Consider the following 23,082-nt stretch of genomic DNA (forward strand, 5'->3'; position numbering starts at 1 on the left):
TTGTCGTTGATGATGTGATAAGGAGATAAAAACCCTGATGCCAAATTCTGCCCTCCAGTCATCCCTCTACCTCACCCCCTCCCTCCCTCCTCCATGAGAGAGATTTCAGCCTGGGGTAAAGCCGCCCTTCCCACGGATAAACGAATGACTGGACATCGTCTCATTTATGGAGGTATTTAGCTAGCCGGGGTTCTGTGCGTTATCCCTGCGAGAGGAGGGGAAAAAAAGCAACACATTTCTGCAGCGGGCTACAACTGGCAGTGGCAACCCCAGAAGTGGGTCATCTATATGCCAGGCTGAGCCTCGCATGCCTACTGCTGCCTGCCCTTCCTCCACACAAGGAAGACAGAGGACAGGGTGGAGGGAGGGATGGAGGAAGTAGAGAGACAGATCGAGGGGAGCAGAGAGACAGATGGATCAGAGAGAGGAGAAAGTGCGGACAGGGTGAGAGAGGGTGAACGGGGACGAACATCAGAAGTGGAGAGAGAGAGGGTGAGGGGAGCGGGGGGACCTACAGTAAGAGAGAATAGAGAGGGAGGGCAGTGGGCTACATCCAGTTAACCTCTGCAGAGCCCCCCCCCCCCCCTCGTGTGGATTCACACACAAGGACCCTAAAGCCAAGATGATTTATCTCCCATAGCATCGCATGGAGGAATGCTTTCTTATTGCCCCGGGATTTGAAACGCACAGTATTTCCCCTGGCTGCTGCTTGCTCTGATTGCTTATTAATACCAATATTGATTAGGTGGTAGCTTGCCCCTCTCTTCTGACAGCTGTAGCGAGGAGAGAAGAAATGCAGAGGGATGGATGGATGGATGGAGCAATGGAGGTGTGTGTGACACAAACACTTGACATTGACAGGGGCCCTGAGATGGAGGGAGTGGTGATAAATAAAATGAAAGATAACATGATGAAAGACAGTTTTCTCTCTGTAAAGGGAGGTTGTTGACAACCCTAGCTGTCTATCTGAATGTCAGCTGAATGTCACTCTCAATGGGAGTGAATGTTGTCAGAAAACCTTTTACACTGCCAAACATAACGTGTGCGATTGCAGTGATGAGATGAGCTAACTGGCATTTTGAAAGGGTTTGTTTGAATGATTTTTCTCTGTATTTCTGTGGTAGAAAAAGGGTTCTAACAGTATTAAGACCCATTTTGGTTCCCCGTAACCCCGTAAATAATGCTAATTTAACCATTCCCCTATTTGTTTAAAATGCCATTTGTCATGCTACAGTGGTAAATATGAAAATAACAGCATTTTCCAAATTAAACGTACACCCCCACCTCTGTGTCATGGTTAAAAAAAAGAAAGAAAAAAAGAAATCCATGTGTCCCGACTTTTCTTTCTACAAAAAAGGTCATTTCGTCAGCATCAATTAATTCAGGCTTCAATTCACACTTTTTGGTGTTTTGTAACAGATGCCTCTTTCCATATATCAAATGGGTGCACATGTTTGGGATGCTGGAATTATTTTGGTGTGCAGGTAACCTACTTTTTGAAGTGATTTGTTTGACAATCAGATAAAACCATCATGACTGGTTGTGTTCATTCCACATTAAAAGGTAATATATTTTTTACATGTCTTTACTATTAGGCCCATAAAAAAATGTCACAGTATCATTTGCACTCTGGTGCCACTGTTCCGTTCCTAAACCCACACACAACAGCACCAACAGTCTGGATGGAAGAAGAGACAAGACATGTTAAGGAATATTGCATTGCACATGATTAAAGGCTAAAAGTTTGCAGTGGAAAGCGATGCAAACTTAAGGCAGCTAGGATTGAATGTCTCGCATGTTTAAAAAAGTACTAAAATGACATGTCACCCCGATGTGGTTCGTATTCACGTATCCCTCATGTAGAGCACAGAATAGCGCTTTTTCACAAAAAATGCACTCTCTCCCAGCCCATAAATAAATACACAACTGGTATACGCAAACTTTGTGCATATACATGTATGTACCATGTACATAAACATGAACATAAATACTATGTTATTTTTTCAACTCACACACACTCCTCAATCCAAAAAATTGAACCAAAAATGCAGTTTCTGTTGTTTTTTTGCAATTACTTCATCTAGCACAGTGAAACCCGACCCAGTTTGAAGGTAGAATGGTTGCAGTTTGTTCACTCCTGTTTTTAAAGTCAGCTTCAGCTCCCACTTATAGGCAATGAGTGTCCTCTTTCTCCAAGCTGCTCTTGTCCTTGTTTCACTTTCTCTCTCTCTCCCTCTCTCGCTCAATTCTTACAAAAAAAGAGAGGAGAGGTGGGAAACGTAGAGGCAAATAGAGGCAAGGAGCTTGAGGGAAGGTTAAAAGGAGAAGAAAGGAAAAGTGAGGTGTAGGTAGAGGAGTGGGAGAAGAGGAAGAGCGTTTAACCCCCAGAGGTCAGTCAGTATTTGGGCGGGATGACCACGATGGCGTCCCCGGTCTTTGGCCGCCACATGAGCACCTGAGCGTCGTTGGCGTTGGGCTTGACCATGGCGTTGGGGGGGATGGGTTCGTTCTTGCCCAGGATATGGGGCTGCTCCTGGGCCACGGGCTCGCGCAGCGTAGCCCTCTGGCCCAAGGGCTTGTCTGGGTCCACCTCGATGTGGAGCTGCATTCTCCAGCGGATGGTCTGCAGCACCAGGGTCTCGGCCGTGGCCTGATTGATGGCCACCAGCCAGGTGGTGAAGCTCTGGTCACGGCGGATGCTGCTGAGCTGCGGCAGGTTGCTGTCGCTCACAGGCACGCCCCACGTAACACTGGGATAGAAGTTGTCGTTCATGCTGACCGTGAACTTGGTGTCCTTCTTGGTGGGGCCCACGATGGTGCACGTCTCTGTGGTGTTGCCATACCATGGGTAGTTGACGCCGTCCGAGTCGCTGATGGCCTGGATCTTGCCATCCCGCAGGTCAGGGAGTTCCCAGCTCGACCTGGAAGTGGAAAAGCAGGTAGTTAGATTTAACCCGGAAGGGAAAACAGAGTGAGGCTTAAAGGGATAGTTCACGACAAAATCAAAGATAGTGCCAATCACTCACATTCACATGGGATTGAAGTATCCATGTGTAAATATAGCTAAATCTACACAACAGATGGTGTGAACTGTCAACGGAACTCGATTTTAGACCAGTTTTATGGTGTGAATTTTGGGTGAACTGTTCCTTTAACCTGGAAGTGGAAACAAGAAGGTGAGACTTGTTTTACAAGTGGGAATCTCTCTGCATGTGGCTACTGCTTTGCTGACAAAACGTATTTGAGTGAGATATCAATCGTAATAGGCTCTTACCCGCTGTTAAATAAAGGCTGGAGGATAAGAAAAGTGGAGGAGACTTTCTCCATGAGAGGCTCAAACAGCCTGGCAGAGTGGGTTTGTTATACAAACATCATCTCAGTAGCTATTGAGAATCAGGGCAGGGCAGCACAATCACAGCACACCCCAGGTTCCCATTGTTAACAGCCTCCCTGCCTGTCTAACCCACTCCTGTGTAGTAAGTCACTGTAGATGCATGGCAATAATCACAAATGGCTTCCTTTTCTCATTTCTCACTGACCAATGATCTGTCAACACAGGATAGGTGAAAGCGATATGTCCTAAGCCTATTGGGATTGCTTTTCCTCGTCCACCCTTATTTCAGATCTGAGTGAATTAAGTGAAGGAAACGAGGAGAGGCCACTTTGGCAATTTTGGAGTATTGAGACGCAGCTGGTGACATTGTGGGATAGAGGCACCTCATAAACAATCCGGTCCATCCGCCTATCGATTCCCCCTCGGCAGGAAGAAAATGACCTTTCTCCCAGAAGTGGAGGATCAGCAGAACTGCTGTATATAACAGTGTGATCACCAGCCACATGACAGGCCTGCATGGACATTGGCACGGTTTCTGCATAAGCACTTTGTGACAACTACTGATGTAAAAAGGGCTTTATAAATAAATGATCTGTGTGTGTTTTATCCATGTCCATTCTTGTCGCTACAAATCACTATCCTATCCTCTCTATCGATCTGTCTCCAAAAATACTTCAGCAATCTTTACATCTATAAATATATCTCTGACAGGAGCCAAATTGTTACATCAATTTCACTGTGAAGGGCCAACGACTACAGACAATGGCCAACAAAGCACTCCTTGTATTTTTTATCTTGCTAACACATGGTTTCTTGAGAACAGAACATGCCCAAAAGCAAAAACATTTACCTTTTTCTTTCTCCCCCTATTGGAAGTCTAATGATACTACAGGATCTACCTACTCTTTATAGATGGCATTTTTATTATAGTACTATACTATTTTCAGAACAGTATTCAAAACCATGGGAGGTGCTCTATTGAAATAGATACTAGGAAGAACCCAACAGACTAAATGGCCGATCAACAGTAGTGGCAGGCTTGGCTTCTTTTGATGTTGAGTGAGGGGCTAGATACATGACAAGCAGACACCAACACTTTGCTGTACCATCTTATAAAGTGATATAGCTGAATTGTGCTACTATAAAGGAGGTTTTATTGCAGGTAAAATGGATAGCAATCACCTTTTACCAAGTAGGGAAGGGAGAAATTATTTAGACGGGCTACTCAGACACAGGGATGGCAGGCTGGCTGATTCAGGGTAATCAATCATAGCATCCTTGAGCCGTGTGTGTGTGTGTGTGTGTAATTATTATTATTTATTGTGTCCCTTTCAGGAAATGTGTCTTGCATCTCAAACATAACAGCCCAGCATCACCAGATAGAGTGCATAAATGCGTTCAACAGTGTAAATCTCTAGCAATATCACAACAAGAAACAACACGTGGATACAGTTCATATTCAGTTCAGCTATTTGTTTTTTTTGTCTGATACTGGTGGGGACGAACGATTTCTGGGCTCTGGCAGTTTTGTGTGGGTGTGTGAGTTTGTCTGGGGGATGTTGTGGATGTGGTGTGTCTAAGTCTGTGGCTCTGTGCTGAAGCGAGTGTGCACAGTCTGGAAAAACTGCTTGGGACCGCCCCCTTGAGTCTTACCAGGGTGTGTGAGGTCTGTGTGTGTGTGTGCGTGCTTACTGTGTACGTCTCCACCTACGTGCTTGAATTCTTGTGTGTGTGTGTGTAGCATTACATCAGTGTGATACACACCTAACTCTACTATACCACACAAAGAGAACGCTAGACTACTGATGCTCTACTCTATTTTCCAATCACAGCGACCGTAAGACTGAGTGTCTGGCAGATTCCAAAACTAGGGCACGCACATGAGCCGACAGAGAAATCATCCACAGTATTATCCTGAGTCGCTCTGTCCAATTAGACCAGAGCATTCTGGAAGTTTACTGCCGTAATTGACGTAACTCAGAACAGCAGTCTCAATAGAGAAAGAGATAACTTATGTCCTGCATCTTAACTGTCTCCTCAAACATGGATGACACAGCTCTCTCTGTGTTATTAAGAAGCTACTAAATAACTTTTGTCTTTCTCTGAGATTGCAGTCAAAAGGGCAGCACTGAATGATTATGGTAATGAGCTTAAATGTATGAAGGCATTTGTCAAGACTAACGACAAGTCTTACAGGGAAATCGTGGTCCTCTCTTTCAGAGAGTAGGCTCTCGGTACACAGAAAAGCATAAGGGGGAAATGCTACTGTATAGCCTTACAAATCAGACTACCGGGGCATTCTTTTTATAATCCCAAATCAGCAGAAATGTGTCGCTTAGATGAGAGAGGAGATGCACATTTACTTTGGCCATTGATCTGCCCAGAATAGAGGATGTGTTCAGTATTTGTGCCATATGAGGTGATAGCTGCTCAGAGAGAGAGAGAGAGAGAAGAGAGAGAGAGAGAGAGAGAGAGAGAGAGAGAGAGAGAGAGAGAGAGAGAGAGAGAGAGAGAGAGAGAGAGAGAGAGAGAGAGAGAGAGAGAGAGAGAGAGAGAGAGAGAGAGAGAGAGAGAGAGAGAGAGAGAGAGAGAGAGAGAGAGAGAGAGAGAGAGAGAGAGAGAGAGAGAGAGAGAGAGAGAGAGAGAGAGAGAGAGAGAGAGAGAGGGGGGGGGTTGTTAATACCAGTTTAATCTCTCTCACTCTCCTCTCTATTCTCTTTTCATATTATGTTTCGTTTGCAGAGCCGAGGGACGTCTCTCTAATCTCCACACAGCATTCATTTTGTTTTTTCCATTCAGTAGCTCTTTAGGCCCAGTGCGATAGATTAACACACACACACACACACACAGACAAACACACATAGCCAGACTAGGGCAAGGGGAGGAGGTCATGTAGGGGATTGTAGTATTGGGTGTGTGTAATCTTTGACATGCAGACCCGAAACATCCCATGCTGCAACGGGTGAAGATAAACCCTCTGCATTCTGGGTATACAGTGCCTTCAGAAAGTATTCACACCCCTTGACTTTTTCCACATTTTGTTGTGTTACAGCCTGAATTTTTAATGGATTAAACTGATATTGTGTGTGTCACTGGCCTACACACAATACCCCATAATGTCATAGTGGAATAATGTTTTTAGAAATGTTTACAAATTAATATAAAATGAACATCTGAAATGTCTTGAGTCAATAAGTATTCAACCCCTTTGTTATGGCAAGCCTAAATAAGTTAAGTAGTAAAAATGTGCTTAACAAGTCACGTAATAAGTTGCATGGCCTCAATCTGTGGCAATAATAGTGTTTAGCATGATTTTTGAATGACTACCTCATCTCTGTACCCCACTCATACAATTGTCTGTAAGGTCCCTCAGTCGAGCAGTGCATTTCAAACACAGATTCAACCACAAAGACCAGGGAAGTTTTCCAGTGCCTCGCAAAGAAGGGCACCTATTGGTAGATGGGTAAAAATAAATCAAGCAGACATTGAATATCCCTTTGAGCATGGTGAAGTTATTAATACACTTTGGATGGTCTATCAATACACCCAGTCACTACAAAGATACAGGCGTCCTTCCTAACTCAGTTGCCGGAGAGGAAGGAAACCGCTCAGGGATTTCACCATGAGGCCAATGGTGACTTTAAACAGATAGGAGAAAACTGAAGATGGATCAACAACATTGTAGTTACTCCACAATACTAACCTAACTGACAGACTGAAAAGAAGATGGCCTGTACAGAATGCAAAATATTCCAAAACATGCATCCTGTTAGCAATAAGGGTCTAAAGTAAAACTGCAAAAAATGTGTCAAAGAAATGTACTTTACATCCGGAATACACAAAGCGTTATGTTTGGGGCAAATCCAACACAACACATCACTGTGTACCACTTTTCATATTTTCAAGCATGGTGGTGGCTGCATCATGTTATGGGTATGCTTGTCATCGGCAAGTACTAGGAAACATTTTTGGATAAAAAGAAACGGAACAGAGCTAAGCACAGGCAAGATTCTAGAGGAAAATTTGGTTCAGTCTGCTTTCCAACACACACTGGGAGACAAATTCACCTTTCAGCAAGACAATAACCTAAAACACAAGGCCAAATATACACTGGAGTTGCTTACCAAGACGACATTGAATGTTCTTGAGTGGCCTAGTTACAGTTTTCACTTAAATAGGCTTGAAAATCTATGGGAAGACTTGAAAATGACTGTCTAGAAATGATCTACCAACTTGACAGAGCTTGAAGAATTTTACCCAGAAAGACTCACAGCTGTAATCGCTGCCATAGGTGATTCTAACATGTGTAGTCAATTTGAGCTAACTGCCTGAGCTCACTTTAACTAATTTCGTAATATTTGGAAAATAATGTGATTTCTCATACATACAGTTTCTGTTGACTCCAGTAGCCTACCTCACAATGAAACCCAGCTTGAATGGATCAATTGAACAGGGAGTGTTTATGAAAGCCTTGGCTTTAAAGAAAATTGTGGACTCAGTCCTTGCCCACTTCACCGTTCTATAGAATCCAACAGTGCTAAAGCGTACTGCATCTTCAAGGACACTATCGCCTCTCTATGCACCAGAGACAGTGAATTGATACACTATATATACAGAAGTATGTGGACACCCCTTCAAATTAGTGGATTCGGCTATTTCAGCCACATCCGTTGCTGACAGGTGTATAAAATCGAGCACACAGCCATGTTATCTCCATAGACAAACATTGGCAGTAGAATGGCCTTACTGAAGAGCTCAGTGACTTTCAACGTGGCACCGTCATAGGATGCCACCTTTCCAGCAAGTCAGTTCGTCAAATTTCTGACATGCTAGAGCTGCCCGATCAACTGTAAGTGTTGTTATTGTGAAGTGGAGATGTCTAGGAGCAACAACAGCTCAGCTGCGAAGTGGTAGGCCACACAAGCTCACAGAAGGGGACCGGCAAGTGCTGAAGCATGTAGCGCATACACATTGTCTGTCCTCCGTTGCAACACTCACTACAGAGTTCCAAACTTCCTCTGGAAGCAACGTCAGCACAATAAGTGTTCGTCAGGAGCTCATGAAATGGGTTTCCATGGCCGAGCAGACGCACACAAGCCTAAGATCACCATGCACAATGCCAAGCGTCAGCTGGAGTGGTGTAAAGCTCGCCGCCATTGGACTCTGGAGCAGTGGAAACGCATTATCTGTAGTGATGAATCACGCTTCACCGTCTGGCAGTCCGACGGACGAATTTGGGTTTGGCGGATGCCATGAGAACGCTACCTACCCGAATGCATAGTGCCAATAGAAAAGTTGCATAGTGCCAACTGTAAAGTTTGGTGGATGAGGAATAATGGTCTGGGGCTGTTGTTTCGGGCTAGGCCCCTTAGTTCCAGTGAAGGGAAATCTTAACACTACAGCATACAATGACATTCTAGATGATTCTGTTCTTCCAACTTTGTGGGAAAATATTAATATTTTAGGTCTTTGAATGACATAGGGGCATAGGGTTTATCCCCATGGACATGAGATATAAAAGTGGATTTTTTTCTTGATAGTTTGGGTTTTTTCAATCCAATAATTGATTTGATTTTGCAAAAGGATGGATTTGCAGTATGAATAAAAATGTGCCTTGGCTTTTCCACCTTTCCTAATTTCCACTAACTTTTCCCGGGAAGTCATCATGACGCAAGTGTGCTCCAGCATCGAGGTACAGCAGACTGTTGACGTTCTGGAGTTAGCCCTCCAATCTCCGAAAATATATTGGAGGTGTCAAAGCCCCAGTGCCATTGAGAGGTGAATATGAAACATGAGGTAGATTACGGATGGCAGGTATTGTCTGGCATTTTAATTCAGGGTTATTTATATTAGGTCTTAGTCTACTCAAATGTGATTGCCTCTGCACCTGATTAGACTGTAGCCCGAAGTAGCCTACTGCATCACCTGCACCGTTGGTGAACTTGAAGTAGGCCTAGACTTACATTTCACATGGTTGTATACGTTCCCTTGTTATGTGGGTTGGGTTTAGGTTGATACTCACATCCCTTTGGTTCCATATTTGTTGTAAAACTCCATGTGGTTGCATGCTTGGATCCAGCCAACAGTCCACGTCTCTTTACAGGCCATGGGCGGCACTAGTACCCGAGCAGAGGCTCGGAAGTGCGGTGTCCGATAGCGCAGAACCACGTTGGATGACTCGTCGATGCTGGTTGGATTGGAGTCGATTGAGGAGTTCACCTCGAGAACGATGATACTTTCACGGAAACTCTTGGGCTTACACCTGATACTCTGGATACAGCCCATTGCATTAAATAGCAATACAATCCACAACAACGTCCTGAGGTCTGGAGGAGAAAGACGCATGGAAACAGCAACAAATTCACAATTGCATCCACATTTTCAATACTAAAAAAAGACCCAAAAAACGAAAAAGGGTGGCACTGGCAAATGGCCACTGTTCTCCGTTGAGAATGACTAGGCTATCACTTTGCTGACATGTTCATAAAAGCCATGCATTTTGCAACCAGTTCTGTATTCCAACACTGAGGGAAAATGTAGTATTTTACTCAATAATGGAAGAGTTGTAATTAAATTCACAGCAGCATGCTTTCTGCTTTTCGTTGGCGATCCGCTTACATCACCAAAAAAGGGCCGATGCAACTTTCTTTTCCGTGTCTTGAAGCTTCCTCCATCAATAGAAGTGCCTTTTCAGATGTCTGTGCTGTGTGATCTGTTTCACCCCCACGAGAAGCGTGCGGTCGCCAGCGATCACTGGCAACTTGCGACCATCGGAGATGTACACCAGCAAAGATTCACATTTAGGCCTAATTTGTGGTCGAATAAAGCAGAAGTAATTGCTAATTGTGACGCATAATTTACAAAAACTGCTAACGTAACATTTCGACGTCATATTGGCGGAGCTCAGCGCCTCTCATCTGTGAGCCTATTCATGTACACTTTCAATTTCCTACTGAGTGTGCGTAAAATCAACTTTTCCCTCGGTTACGCATTCTGATTTCCATAAGCCACCAGTTCGGTCACTGGTGAAAGGTTTTTATTCCAAAACATTTGTTTTTGTGTGGATAAGAGGGCTGCAGCCAGCAATGGCTTGCATTGAACAACGTCTTAATTCTGTAACAATAAACTGTTAACACTTAATGCCACAGTAATAAACCCCCTTTCACTGACCCCAGTGTTACGACAATTATAACAATGTGACATAAAAAAATACATTATGACTAAATGAGGTGCACGTACATAATAAATAACCCATCTGGAATAAGTTGCTGAAGGTCCTCACTACAATAGACACAGCCCGCGTGCAATCCTACAATAACTCTGTGCACAGGGATTATATGACCGATAAGAATAAATATTGCTGTCCGTACCCGAAGTCGATGCACATTTTAGACATGGTATGCAAAAGGTTATAGGGAAAGTGAAACGGTTATCTTCAAATTAAACAGTTGGACGTAGTATCATTGCAAAACGCCTGTTGTATCATAAACCCAATATTTTCTATTTGAAAAAATAGAGGTTCAGCACACTTTTGGTCAATGCAAGGCAAGCCAGTATTTTTTTATTGTCCCCTCAAGACAGTTTATGGGACTGCCCTAGATGAGTGCGCGCTTGGTTCGAGTGGTAATTCCTTTATCTTCCCAGTTGGTTCCTTTCTCTTTTATTGTTAAGATCAATTTCAAGGTCCAGTAGTGGTAATATTTCAATTTACAGTTATTTCATCGTCGGTTATTAGAATTAACACCGAGCAACATTCAAAGGCAACCAGGTCAACTTTCCCCTCTCCATTTGGATCCCAATCTTCTTGTAGATCAACAAATAAAAACCTATTTTAATTATAATCATGGAATGTCCGATAACCCAACCAGGCTCCTTCCTCGATCCCTGTCCTTTGGGTATAATTTAGTCCCAATTCCTGGACAGACTGTCATTTCTCTGCGCTGGTCCGATCGCGGCCACAGCAGGTTCACCCACCCGCATTGGTCTATTTCAGCGGCTTGAGCTGCAGCTCCTTTAAGTAGCCTACCTTTGAGACGACACTTCCCCTGGCCACTGCAAGCATTCTGGGAAATGTAGTGATGGGTTTCTTGCTACATTTATTAAATGCACAGAATTCAGGCTATAATAGGCCTACTTCGATCAGTCAAAGTTAAATGAATAGCCCTGATTTAATTGAATGTTTTGGGCGATGTTATAGGCTATAGTCTATAGCTCACATCAATTTGGATGCATGACCAATTAGAAAATATAAATTGGTGAATATTAAATATTTAAAAAATCATTTAAATGTAGGCCTATTTTTGCCTAATAGCCTTACTTTTAAAATGCTCCTGAATTTTTTTTTAATCTATAGGATAAAGTAAGTTTTCATAATTGAATGTTTGTTATTTCTTCTTGATTTGCTGTTTTCTTTTCTTCTATTTTTGGTCATTGACAAATTGACAAAGGCGTGCCATGGGTTCGTGCTGAGAGCGTCTCTGTCGCTGTCCATTTAAGAACCTTGGAGAACTCCCATCCGGAAAATCGCGTCCGTGGATGAGCGCGGTGGAAGTGGGATTGTGCGTAGGCTACGTCATGTCCACGGGAAAACGACTGACAGATCTCATCTTTTGAGCTCTCTTCTTTTGAGCTCTCATCTTTTGTAAATACTGAATGACTTGGATGCTTGTTCCTTGATTGACTTTAATAGAATCGGGGCTACAGTCTATCAGTCTAACTAAGAATTCCTTGCTGTGTTCTCTAAATTCCAATCGTGTTACGCAACGCGCGAGAGGGATCTGAACGAAAGCCCATTCTTATACCGGCCTGGTAAGATGATAACAAAAATGTGTCTGTCGTTGAGCATAACAGGAATAGTATTGCCCATCTATTTATGCGTAAAACCAGTGTCTTTAGTTTCTGCCATTCAGGATCAAAACAAAACGTTATGCCATTCCATGTTAGTTGCTGATGGTTGTATATTTTAGTTTATGACATGTTAAAAGCTGATGATGACAATCTGTTTTCACTGTAGATTGTATCTCATTTGATTTGCCCAGGCAAATACCAGTCACGCCTCTTCGTGCAAGCAGGGATCCCGTTGTAGCCTAAACACAGCAGCATGGGCAGCGCGCATTCCAACCGGGCTAAATATATCTGGTAGGGCCGCAGGAGGGGAAGGACGACAGGGCTTAGCTTTGGACATTTAGCCTTCGTGTGTAAAACGAGAAATTGACCTTCTGAAACGTAGTACAGTAACTTTTTTCACCAAGGAGGCGAAGTGGGACCAATCCAAAATGCCCGCAATTCCGAGTTCTAGGTCCAGGACGCGGGATCGGAACAACGTCCTGAGCAGACCAGAGTTCATGTCCCTGAACCAGCCCCTACGGAGCGGCAACTCGGAGAGCCGGCGACCGGGTCAACCCAAACACCAAGCAAGCCAGCCGTGCGACCCGCAGGAACCTACCGACAGTGCCAACAAGGATCGGAAAGAGCCCACGAAACTGCCCGAGGAGGACTGTATCCAGCTGAACCCTTCCTTCAAGGAGATAGCGATGAGCTCCCTCCTCGCCATTGACATTTGTCTGTCCAAGCGCCTGGGGGTCTGCGCCTACACGTCGTCGTCTTGGGGCAGCGTTCGTTCCATGGTCACCCTGCTCGCGTTCACGGGACACGGCACCACGTGGATCTTTGGCACTATCGTGTGTCTGACAAGGAGTAATACGCTGGCGGGACAAGAGGTCTTGGTCAACCTATTACTTGGTAAATGCACTCCTCACTCTACCCAAAACACATTGTGTAATACTTCAGTTATTGCATTGTACATGTATGATTCAGCTCTTCTTTAATGGTTTAGTTATTATGCTATAGTGTGTCTATCAGTGCATTTTTAATAGGTGTAGACTAGGCAGCCTACTGATATGATCACATCTCTCTACTTCCTTATCCCTGGCCCTGTATTAGGCCTATATAACCCATGTCAATAGGCTAATATTTATGCCATGATTGTTAACTGTTAATGCTTCTCACTAAAATATGTCATTGTCCACCAGAATTTAAAGCATCCCATGGTAGAGGATCAGAAGCAGGTAATTAGGAAATCCTAGCCCTCCATGGACCCTCTCTCCTTCACCCAGCACAGAACCAGGCCTGGGGAACAGGTGCTAGGCTCCACATATCACGAGTTTACTTTGGACTGAAGAACTATAAGTAGACATTTTAACAAGCCAGGGGCCTACATCGAAAGACTCAGTGAAGTCATTATCATCAGTGTCAAGCATAGGCCTATATCAAGATACAGGCTTACACACTGCTTTGCACTTCTTATCCCCACTATGGCAGCTGGTACAAAAGCTACAGTGGAATAATTTTCCAAAGTACCTTATTTAAGTAATAAATACTTGATTAGACTTACTTCCTTAATATGATATGAAACATTAGTAAAACTAAATGCATGCTCTTCAATCGAACGCTGCTGGCACCCGCCCACCCGACTAGAATCACTACTCTCGACGGGTCTGACCTAGAGTATGTGGACAACTACAAATACCTAGGTGTCTGGTTAGACTGTAAACTCTCCTTCCAGACTCACATTAAGAATCTCCAATCCAAAGTTAAATCTAGAATCGGCTTCCTATTTCGCAACAAAGCCTCCTTCACTCATGCTGCCAAACATGCCCTCGTTAAACTGACTATCCTACCGATCCTTGACTTCGGCGATGTCATTTACAAAATAGCCTCCAACACTCTACTCAGCAAATTGGATGTAGTCTATCACAGTGCCATCCGTTTTGTCACCAAAGCCCCATATACTACCCACCACTGTGACCTGTACGCTCTTGTTGGCTAGTCCTCACTACATATTCGTCGCCAAACCCACTGGCTCCAGGCCATCTATAAATCACTGCTAGGCAAATCCCCGCCTTATCTTAGCTCATTGGTCACCATAGCAACACCCACCCGTAGTATGCGCTCCAGCAGGTATATCTCACTAGTCATCCCCAAAGCCAACACCTCCTTTGGCCGCCATTCCTTCCAGTTCTCTGCTGCCAATGACTGGAACGAATTGCAAAAATCTCTGAAGCTGGAGACTCTTATCTCCCTCACTAACTTTAAGCATCAGTTGTCAGAGCACCTTACCGATCACTGCACCTGTACACAGCCCATCTGAAATTAGCCCACCCAACTACCTCATCCCCATATTGTTATTTATTTTGCTCATTTGCACCCCAGTATCTCTATTTGCACATCATCTCTTGCACATCTATCATTCCAGTGTTAATACTAATTGTAATTATTTTGCACTATAGCCTATTTATTGCCTTACCTCCATAACTTGCTACATTTGCACACACTGTATATATATTTTCTGTTGTATTTTTGACTGTATGTTTTGTTTTACCCCATATGTAACTCTGTGTTGTTGTTTTTATCGCACTGCTTTGCTTTATCTTTGCTTTATCTTGGCCAGGTCGCAGTTGTAAATGAGAACTTGTTCTCAACTGGCTTACCTGGTTAAATAAAGGTGAAATAAAATAAATAAATAAAAGGTTATTTCCCTACATTTGCTATAGTCACGTGAATGTAACATACAGTACCTAAAGTATGACCCTGATTTCCCTAACTAGCAGTAATGGAATCATCCTAGATGGTGAACTAATTTTAGGTGGTTATTTTTGACACACGTCTGCAAAGGAAACCAGCAGACTATACCCCAGATTGATTTGAGTGAAATTGGGGCCACTGTGCCTGTGTGTATGTGTGTGTGTGTGTGTGTGTGTGTGTGTGTGTGTGTGTGTGTGTGTGTGTGTGTGTGTGTGTGTGTGTGTGTGTGTGTGTGTGTGTGTGTGTGTGTGTGTGTGTGTGTGTGTGTGTGTGTGTGAGAGTGCGTGCGTGTGTGTGTGTGTGTGCATGTGTGATAGTTCAAAAGTACCCATTCAGCTATGTGCCATTGAAGCTAAGCAGGGTTGGTCCTGGTCGATCCCTGGATGGGAGACCAGATGCTGCTGGAAGGGGTGTTGGAGGTCCAGTAGGAGGCACTCTTTCCTTTGGTCTAAAAAAAGATCCCAATGCCCCAGGGTAGTGATTGGGGACATTGCCCTGTGTAGGGTGCCGTCTTTCGGATGGGATGTAAAATGGGTGTTCTGACTCTCTGTGGTCACTAAAGATGCCATGGCACTTATTGTAAGAGTAGGGTGTTAACCCCGGTGTCCTGGCTAATTTCCCAATCTGGCCCTCATACCATAATGGCCACCTAATCATCCCCAGCTTCCAATTGGCTCATTCATCCCCCCTCCTCTCCCTTGTAACTATTCCACAGTTTGTTACTGTAAGTGAGAATGTGTTCTCAGTCAACTTACCTGGTAAATTAAGGGTTAAATCAAAAATACTCCTACACACCCCTTTGCTATTGTAGGCCCACCATGTTGGCATCCAACATGTGCTGGTTCATACCAGTGAATTCACCATGTCCCATTTGACACATGAAAGCCTAAGGGATTTTATTTTTGCTCCTATGCTGGATGCCTGGTTGCTTTGGGCAGGTGTGTGTGGGAGGCTTTTGCGTGTGTTATACCAGTAGAGGGATTACTCAGAAAAACACTGCAAATCTGTGGACTGAATCTGTATTGTGTTTAGTCTATAATCTGTTTAATTTGGGAAAGTTTTGTGTTTGGGCAATGTTCAGGTCATTGTTCAGGTCATTAATAATGATCCTGGATAGGATAGGGAACCACCGTGTTTGAACAAACATCCTGATTAAGGCAGCTGTGAATGCAGTATAATTCTTAATAACATCTCTATCTCACTTCATTTTGCCTTCAGGAATGGACAGACAGACAGAAATATACATATTTTTTTGCATAGATAACATTGACTCTAGGCTGGTGAAATCCATGGCTTGGCTCTCCTCTCCCCTCACCTTCAGTAGTGCTGAGGTGGGCTATATCAGGGGGCAGAGCTGGGTCCTGTAGCTGACACCATTGGCTTTCATTGGCAGCTCAGCACTGTGTCCCCATTGTCCCAGAATGACCCCAAGGTACCACATACTCACGTCCATGCTGTCCATTCCCCTCTCTCTGCCTTCTTTCAATTTCCCCAACTTTCCTTTCCTTAATGGTCTGTGAACACTGTGAATTCTAATTTGCTAGAAGTTTACTTAAGCAATAAGGCCCAAGGGGGTGTGGTATATGGCCAATATACCACGGCTAAGGGCTGTTCTTAAGTACGACGCAATGCGGAGTTCCTGGCCACAGCCCTTAGCCGTGGTATATTGGCCATAAATCACAAACCTCAGAGGTGCCTTATTGCTATTATAAACTGTTTACCAACATAATTAGAGCAGTAAAAATAAATGTTTTGAAATACCCATGTTATACGGTCTGATATACCACAGTTGTCAGCCAATCAGCATTCAGGGCTCGAACCACCCAGTTTATAATTTACAATAGAACTAGGGGGTTATGTGTGTGGGTGGGTGTACAGGAAGGAGACAGCATCATCAATGTCTGAATCCTGAGTCCTGACAGGTTCCACAGGGTAGCTGGGTGATCAAAAATGTGATTGTGGGGATATTTTGCTGCTAAAAAGAGACAGAAAAGAGACACTTGAGGACAGGATCAAGTACTGTAGGTGAGTCATATCCAAATAATTAATAATGATCTATCACACCCAATCATAAGTAAGTCTATTATACTGTACATCTACAGTATTTCAAGTATTCTCCAGTCTTATTACAAGAGTTTGAGGTGGAAAACGTTTCTGTCTCAGTATTTCACTTGCAAATACTCTCAGCGACAGTCGCCTCAGATCAAATCACTACACAGACAGACAAGTGCACATACAGTAAGCCAAAGCTGAACTATAAGCTAGGTGCTCTCTCAGTTCTGTGCTAGCTTCCAGACCTATTTAGAGAGTAACTGGGCTGCTAGCCTGATAATGTGGCCGATTGGGATGCTGTAGCATAGAGGCTCATACATTCTGATCACACACAGGGAAGAGAGAGGAGATGCGACGATGCGCCACTGTTCCACAAACTCTTGGCTCTTCTTAACCTTCTACTGCAGTGGGCTAAATCAGGGTCACACAGAGTGTTTCTTGGTAATCTTAAACAAATCTACTTTGAAACAAGTATACACCTCACGCACATGGTTATGAGCTTACAAAAAGAAGACATCTGTACCATGGCAGATATAAAGTTGGAACGTATTCAATTTTGAATTTATATACATCACAGAAGACTGAAATATAACAAAACTGTTTGAAATAGAAACACCAGATTTTCGGCAGATTTTTTGAAAGAATGTTTATTAATTATGAAATTATGAAAAATATTAATAACATTCCACCCATGAGGCCACTAGGTCATTTGACTGCAGGAAAGGGCTACAAGCCACTGTGTCATTGCTGGGGAACCGCCTGGCCTGCGTTGTTCATCACTGATGCCGAGTGGCGCAGTGGTCTAAGGCACTGCATTGCAGTGCTAGCTGTGCCACTAGAGATCCTGGTTCGAATCCAGGCTCTGTCGTAGCCGGCCGCGACCGGGAGACCCATGGAGCGGCGCACAATTGGCCCAGCGTCGTCAAGGGTAGGGGAGGGAATGGCCGGCAGGGATGTAGCTCAGTTGGTAGAGCATGGTGTTTGCAATGCCAGGATTGTGGTATGAAAAATCTAAAAAATTATGTATGCACTCACCAACTGTAAGTCGCTCTGGATAAGAGCGTCTGCTAAATGACTAAAATGTAAATGTAGCAGATATAGAGCAAATTACACAAACTACAAGCTAATTGATCTCCATGTGTTTTTGACTACAGATATTGTGTGTTGTGGTTTACTGACCTGTGGTTAATTGATCTAGTTTGGCTTTTTCATGCAACATAATACTTTTTTTATCTTCCCACCTCAGCCCTTCTGCTTGATGTCATGACAGTGGCCGGAGTCCAGAAGCTGATCAAACGCAAAGGACCCTGGGAGATGAGTCCGGGATTCCTGGACTATTGTGTCATGGATGTGTACTCCTTCCCGGCGGCCCATGCCAGCCGCGCTGCCATGGTGTCCAAGTTCCTGCTGTCCCACCTGGTCCTGGCCGTCCCGCTTCGCATCCTGCTGGTGCTCTGGGCCTTCCTGGTGGGCATGTCCCAGGTGCTGCTGGGTAGGCACCACCTGACCGACATGGCGTGCGGCTTCGCCCTGGGTCTGCTGCACTTCAGCCTGGTGGAGACGGTGTGGCTGTCGTCCAGCGCCTGTCAGACCCTCATCTCTATAGGGACCCTCAGCTGGAGCTCCTTCTACTGAGCACTATCTATCAAGGCTCTCAACACCTTTTTGAAGCTGTGAAGCCTGGCTTTATAAAGCCTTAAAAGTAGGGCCATGAGTTCTTCCTAACATGATCTGGAACAGAGTTTTCCCTGATCAGGGCCTACTGCCCTGGCTTTATCTTGATTTCCTTTCAATGATGTTGTTTGTATTTTTCTGCTGGAAACTATCATTTGTTAAAAACTATAAATTGTTGAGAAACAGATGGACTGGACTCCAAATGTGAATAGATTTTTGCTGTCATTGAATTGTGCTGTATGTGTTAAACAAATAACATGATTGTTGTCTAGAAGGTCAGGGATTTTGATACAGGGTTAAATATTTATCCTATCCAAATAAGTTTCAAAAGATAGTTTTGATTTGTTTAAGGCTAGCAGTTTCATCATAGATCTGTACATTGTATATTCCACATTGTTTGCCTTCTCTGCTGCAATCTAAGCATTAACCAAACAGATAGACACAGTCAGTTTGTTATGGTGCTGATTTCATGCCTCTCTGAGTAACTGAACAACGTCTGTGTGAAGTCATCTACAGTACATCAGGCTTGGGGTTACCATTGATACTGTGACATATGTGTGTGTATATGGGTGATTGCGTGTGTGTGTGCATGTGTCTGTGCGTGTTTGTATGTATGCATGCAAGATTTCTTATGTGTGTACCATTGAGTGTCTAATGTAATGTATTTTGGAGGGTAGAAGTCACTGAGTAAACCTATGCTGGGTAAAGTCCTGAATGTTCACTGGAGTGTACAAAAAATTAATTATACCTGATATCAAAGGCTTTATAACTACTGTATGCCTTCATTTATTTCATTTATTTGTCTTCTGCTATCTCTTTTGGTTGCTTATTCTTGTTGTGATATTATGGACTATTTAAGCCGTAGCCTTTTTGCTTCCGCATAAAAAGATTTAATTGGGTTGGACCTGTATATATATATATATATATATATATATATATATATATATATATATATATATATGATATTGCATTAGTGCAAGTCAGCATGTTTTGTTTTGTACAAGGATGACAAGAAAGTCATCTTTTCATGCAGTGTTTCAGTTTATCCAGGCTAATTTGCAAAATTAAGAAGATGGCTGGATAGCCTTTATAAGATGTGGACTCTTAAAAAGTTGTATGTCCTTCCTGCGTTGTTTATGCATGCCCGTAAATATACCATTTGCCATGACTTATTTTCGTGTTGTTTTTCTGTGTGTGTTTGTGTGTGCTTGTGCGCGCGTGCGTGCGACATTCATGTTTTGATTGTGGTGGATGCTTTTAAGAACATGTAAATGTGCTCAACCCAAGTAATGACTGTATTTGGAGTCATTGACTACAAAATTGATTGGTAGCCACCACCTGAAAACCATTGATTTACATGACTCCACTCCATCAATATGTCTCACTGTCCGCAGTTACTCATCAGTAATGAAGCTGAAACAACAGCTTCCTTATTTATTCAGGAAAAACCCATTGAGATTCATGTATCAGGGCTGACCACACACACACACACACACACACACACAAAGTTGCATGGCCAGCCTTTCACCATTTATATACACTCACAGAAGGATCTGAGCCACACGGGACTCCTAATCTTCTCATTCTCCCCTTTTACGGAGAAGAAGGAAGGGAACAAAGGAGGGACAATCTGTCTCAGCAAATGAGAAAATTGCATTTACAGTGCCTTCAGAAAGTATTCACACCCCTTGACTTTTTCCACATTTTGTTGTGTTACAGCCTGCATTTAAAATTGATTAAATTGAGATTTTGTGTCACTGGCATACACACAATACCCCATAATATCAAAGTAGAATTATGTTTTCCATTTTATTTTATTTTTTATACAAAATGAAAGGCTGAAATGTCATGAGTCAGTAAGTATTCAACCCCTTTGTTATGGCACACCTAAATAAGTTCAGGAGTAAAAATGTAATGGACTCACTGTGTGCAATAATAGTGTTCATCTCTGTACCCCACACATACAATGATCTGTAAGGTCCCTCAGTTAAGCAGTGAATTTCAAACACAGATCCAACCACAAAGACCAGGGAGGTTTTCTAATGCCTTTAAAAGAAGGGCAACTATTGGTAGATGGGTAAAAATAAAAAGCAAACATTGAATATCCTTTTGAGCATGGTGAAGTTATTCATTACACTTTGGATGGTGTATCAATACACCCAGTCACTACAAAGATACAGGGGTCCTTCCTAACTCAGTTGCTGGAGAGGAAGGAAACCGCTCAGGGATTTCACCATGAGGACAATGGTGACTTGAAAACAGTTACAGTTTAATGGCTGTAATAGGAAAAAACTGAGGATGGATCAACAACATTGTTTTTACTCCACAATACTAACCTAAATGACAGAGTGAAAAGAAGGAAGCCTGTACAGAATAAAAAATATTCCAAAAAATGCATCCTGTTTGCAATAAGGAACTGAAGTAAACAAACAAAAAAAAAACGTTATGTCCTAAATACAAAGCATCTTGTTTGGGGTAAATCCAACAGAACACATCACTGAGTACCACTCTTTAGATTTTCAAGCATGGTGGTGGCTGTATCATGTTATGGGTATGCTTGGCATCGGCAAGGACTAGGGAGTTTTTTAGGATAAAAATACATGGAATTGAACTAAGCACAGGCAAAATCCTAGAGGGAAACCTGGTTCAGTCTGCTTTCCAACAGACACTGGGAGACAAATTCACCTTTCAGCAGGACAATAACCTAAAACACAAGGCCAAATATACAGTGAGGTTGCTTACCAAGACGACATTGAATGTTCCTGAGTGGCCTAGTTACAGTTTGACTTAAATCTTAAATCGGCGTAAAAATCTAAGGCAAGACTTGAAAATGGCTGTCTAGCAATGATCAACAACCAACAAGAGCTTGAATAATTTTTTTAAGAATAATGTGAAAATATTGTACAATCCAGATATGCAAAGCTCTTAGAGACTTACCCAGAAAGACTCACAGCTCTAATCGCTGCCAAATGTGATTCTAACATGTACAGTGGGGAAAAAATTATTTAGTCAGCCACCAATTGTGCAAGTTCTCCCACTTAAAAAGATGAGAGAGGCCTGTAATTTTCATCATAGGTACACGTCAACTACGACAGACAAATTGAGAGAGAAAAAATCCAGAAAATCACATTGTAGAATCTTTAATGAATTTATTTGCAAATTATGGTGGAAAATAAATATTTGGTCACCTACAAACAAGCAAGATTTCTGGCTCTCACAGACCTGTAACTTCTTCTTTAAGAGGCTCCTCTGTCCTCCACTCGTTACCTGTATTAATGGCACCTGTTTGAACTTGTTATCAGTATAAAAGACACCTGTCCACAACCTCAAACAGTCACACTCCAAACTCCACTATGGCCAAGACCAAAGAGCTGTCAAAGGACACCAGAAACAAAATTGTAGACCTGCACCAGGCTGGGAAGACTGAATCTGCAATAGGTAAGCAGCTTGGTTTGAAGAAATCAACTGTGGGAGCAATTATTAGGAAATGGAAGACATACAAGACCACTGATAATCTCCCTCGATCTGGGGCTCCACGCAAGATCTCACCCCATGGGGTCAAAATGATCACAAGAACGGTGAGCAAAAATCCCAGAACCACACGGGGGGACCTAGTGAATGACCTGCAGAGAGCTGGGACCAAAGTAACAAAGCCTACCATCAGTAACACACTTCGCCGCCAGGGACTCAAATCCTGCAGTGCCAGACGTGTCCCCCTGCTTAAGCCAGTACATGTCCAGGCCCGTCTGAAGTTTGCTAGAGTGCATTTGGATGATCCAGAAGAGGATTGGGAGAATGTCATATGGTCAGATGAAACCAAAATATAACTTTTTGGTAAAAACTCAACTCGTCGTGTTTGGAGGACAAAGAATGCTGAGTTGCATCCAAAGAACACCATACCTACTGTGAAGCATGGGGGTGGAAACATCATGCTTTGGGGCTGTTTTTCTGCAAAGGGACCAGGACGACTGATCCGTGTAAAGGAAATAATAAATGGGGCCATGTATCGTGAGATTTTGAGTGAAAACCTCCTTCCATCAGCAAGGGCATTGAAGATGAAACGTGGCTGGGCCTTTCAGCATGACAATGATCCCAAACACCCCGCCCGGGCAACGAAGGAGTGGCTTCGTTAGAAGCATTTCAAGGTCCTGGAGTGGCCTAGCCAGTCTCCAGATCTCAACCCCATAGAAAATCTTTGGAGGGAGTTGAAAGTCCGTGTTGCCCAGCGACAGCCCCAAAACATCACTGCTCTAGAGGAGATCTGCATGGAGGAATGGGCCAAAATACCAGCAACAGTGTGTGAAAACCTTACAGAAAACGTTTGACCTTGTCACACCCTGGCTCGGGGACTCATTATGTTGAGCCAGGGTGTGTTCATTCTATGTTTTCTGTTTCTTTGTTGGGTGTTCTAGGTTGTCTGTTTTCTATGTTTGCCGGTG

At 43.3% G+C, this 23,082-nt stretch overlaps 2 protein-coding genes across 3 annotated transcripts; one reads left to right on the forward strand and one right to left on the reverse strand.

The window, feature by feature from the left end:
- Window positions 1-2,059: 2,059 nt before the first annotated feature.
- On the reverse strand, window positions 2,060-10,224 carry LOC311099935 (protein FAM78A-like). 2 transcript variants are annotated; one of them, XM_084140651.1, is made up of 2 exons: window positions 9,357-10,224; window positions 2,060-2,921 (listed from the first exon to the last, which is right to left on the reverse strand). In XM_084140651.1, exons 1-2 carry the CDS (start codon window positions 9,677-9,679, stop codon window positions 2,396-2,398), a joined length of 849 nt encoding a protein of 282 aa, XP_083996777.1. In that variant the 5' UTR covers window positions 9,680-10,224; the 3' UTR covers window positions 2,060-2,395. The 2 variants fall into 2 exon arrangements, with proteins under 2 accessions (XP_083996777.1, XP_083996778.1); XM_084140652.1 differs by lacking the exon at window positions 9,357-10,224 and adding an exon at window positions 3,027-3,099.
- Window positions 10,225-12,609: 2,385 nt separating this feature from the next.
- LOC311099309 (inactive phospholipid phosphatase 7-like) lies at window positions 12,610-18,604 on the forward strand (the record flags this gene model as incomplete). The annotated part of the gene is made up of 2 exons (XM_084140030.1): window positions 12,610-13,075; window positions 18,216-18,604. The coding sequence occupies 2 exons, from the start codon at window positions 12,610-12,612 to the stop codon at window positions 18,602-18,604; spliced, it is 855 nt and encodes a 284-aa protein (XP_083996156.1).
- Between the last annotated feature and the right edge of the window lie 4,478 nt (window positions 18,605-23,082).

Source organism: Coregonus lavaretus, assembly GCF_964263955.1.
Source record: "Coregonus lavaretus genome assembly, chromosome: 24".
Lineage (NCBI taxonomy): Eukaryota > Metazoa > Chordata > Actinopteri > Salmoniformes > Salmonidae > Coregonus > Coregonus lavaretus.

Excerpts from the sequence above, each read along its gene's own strand:
- LOC311099935 (XM_084140651.1), bottom strand. The coding sequence starts at position 9,679 with ATGCGTCTTTCTCCTCCAGACCTCAGGACGTTGTTGTGGATTGTATTG. Across the intron at positions 2,922-9,356 it reads AAATATGGAACCAAAGGGAT|GTCGAGCTGGGAACTCCCTG; the intron begins GTGAGTATCAAC and ends TTCCACTTCCAG.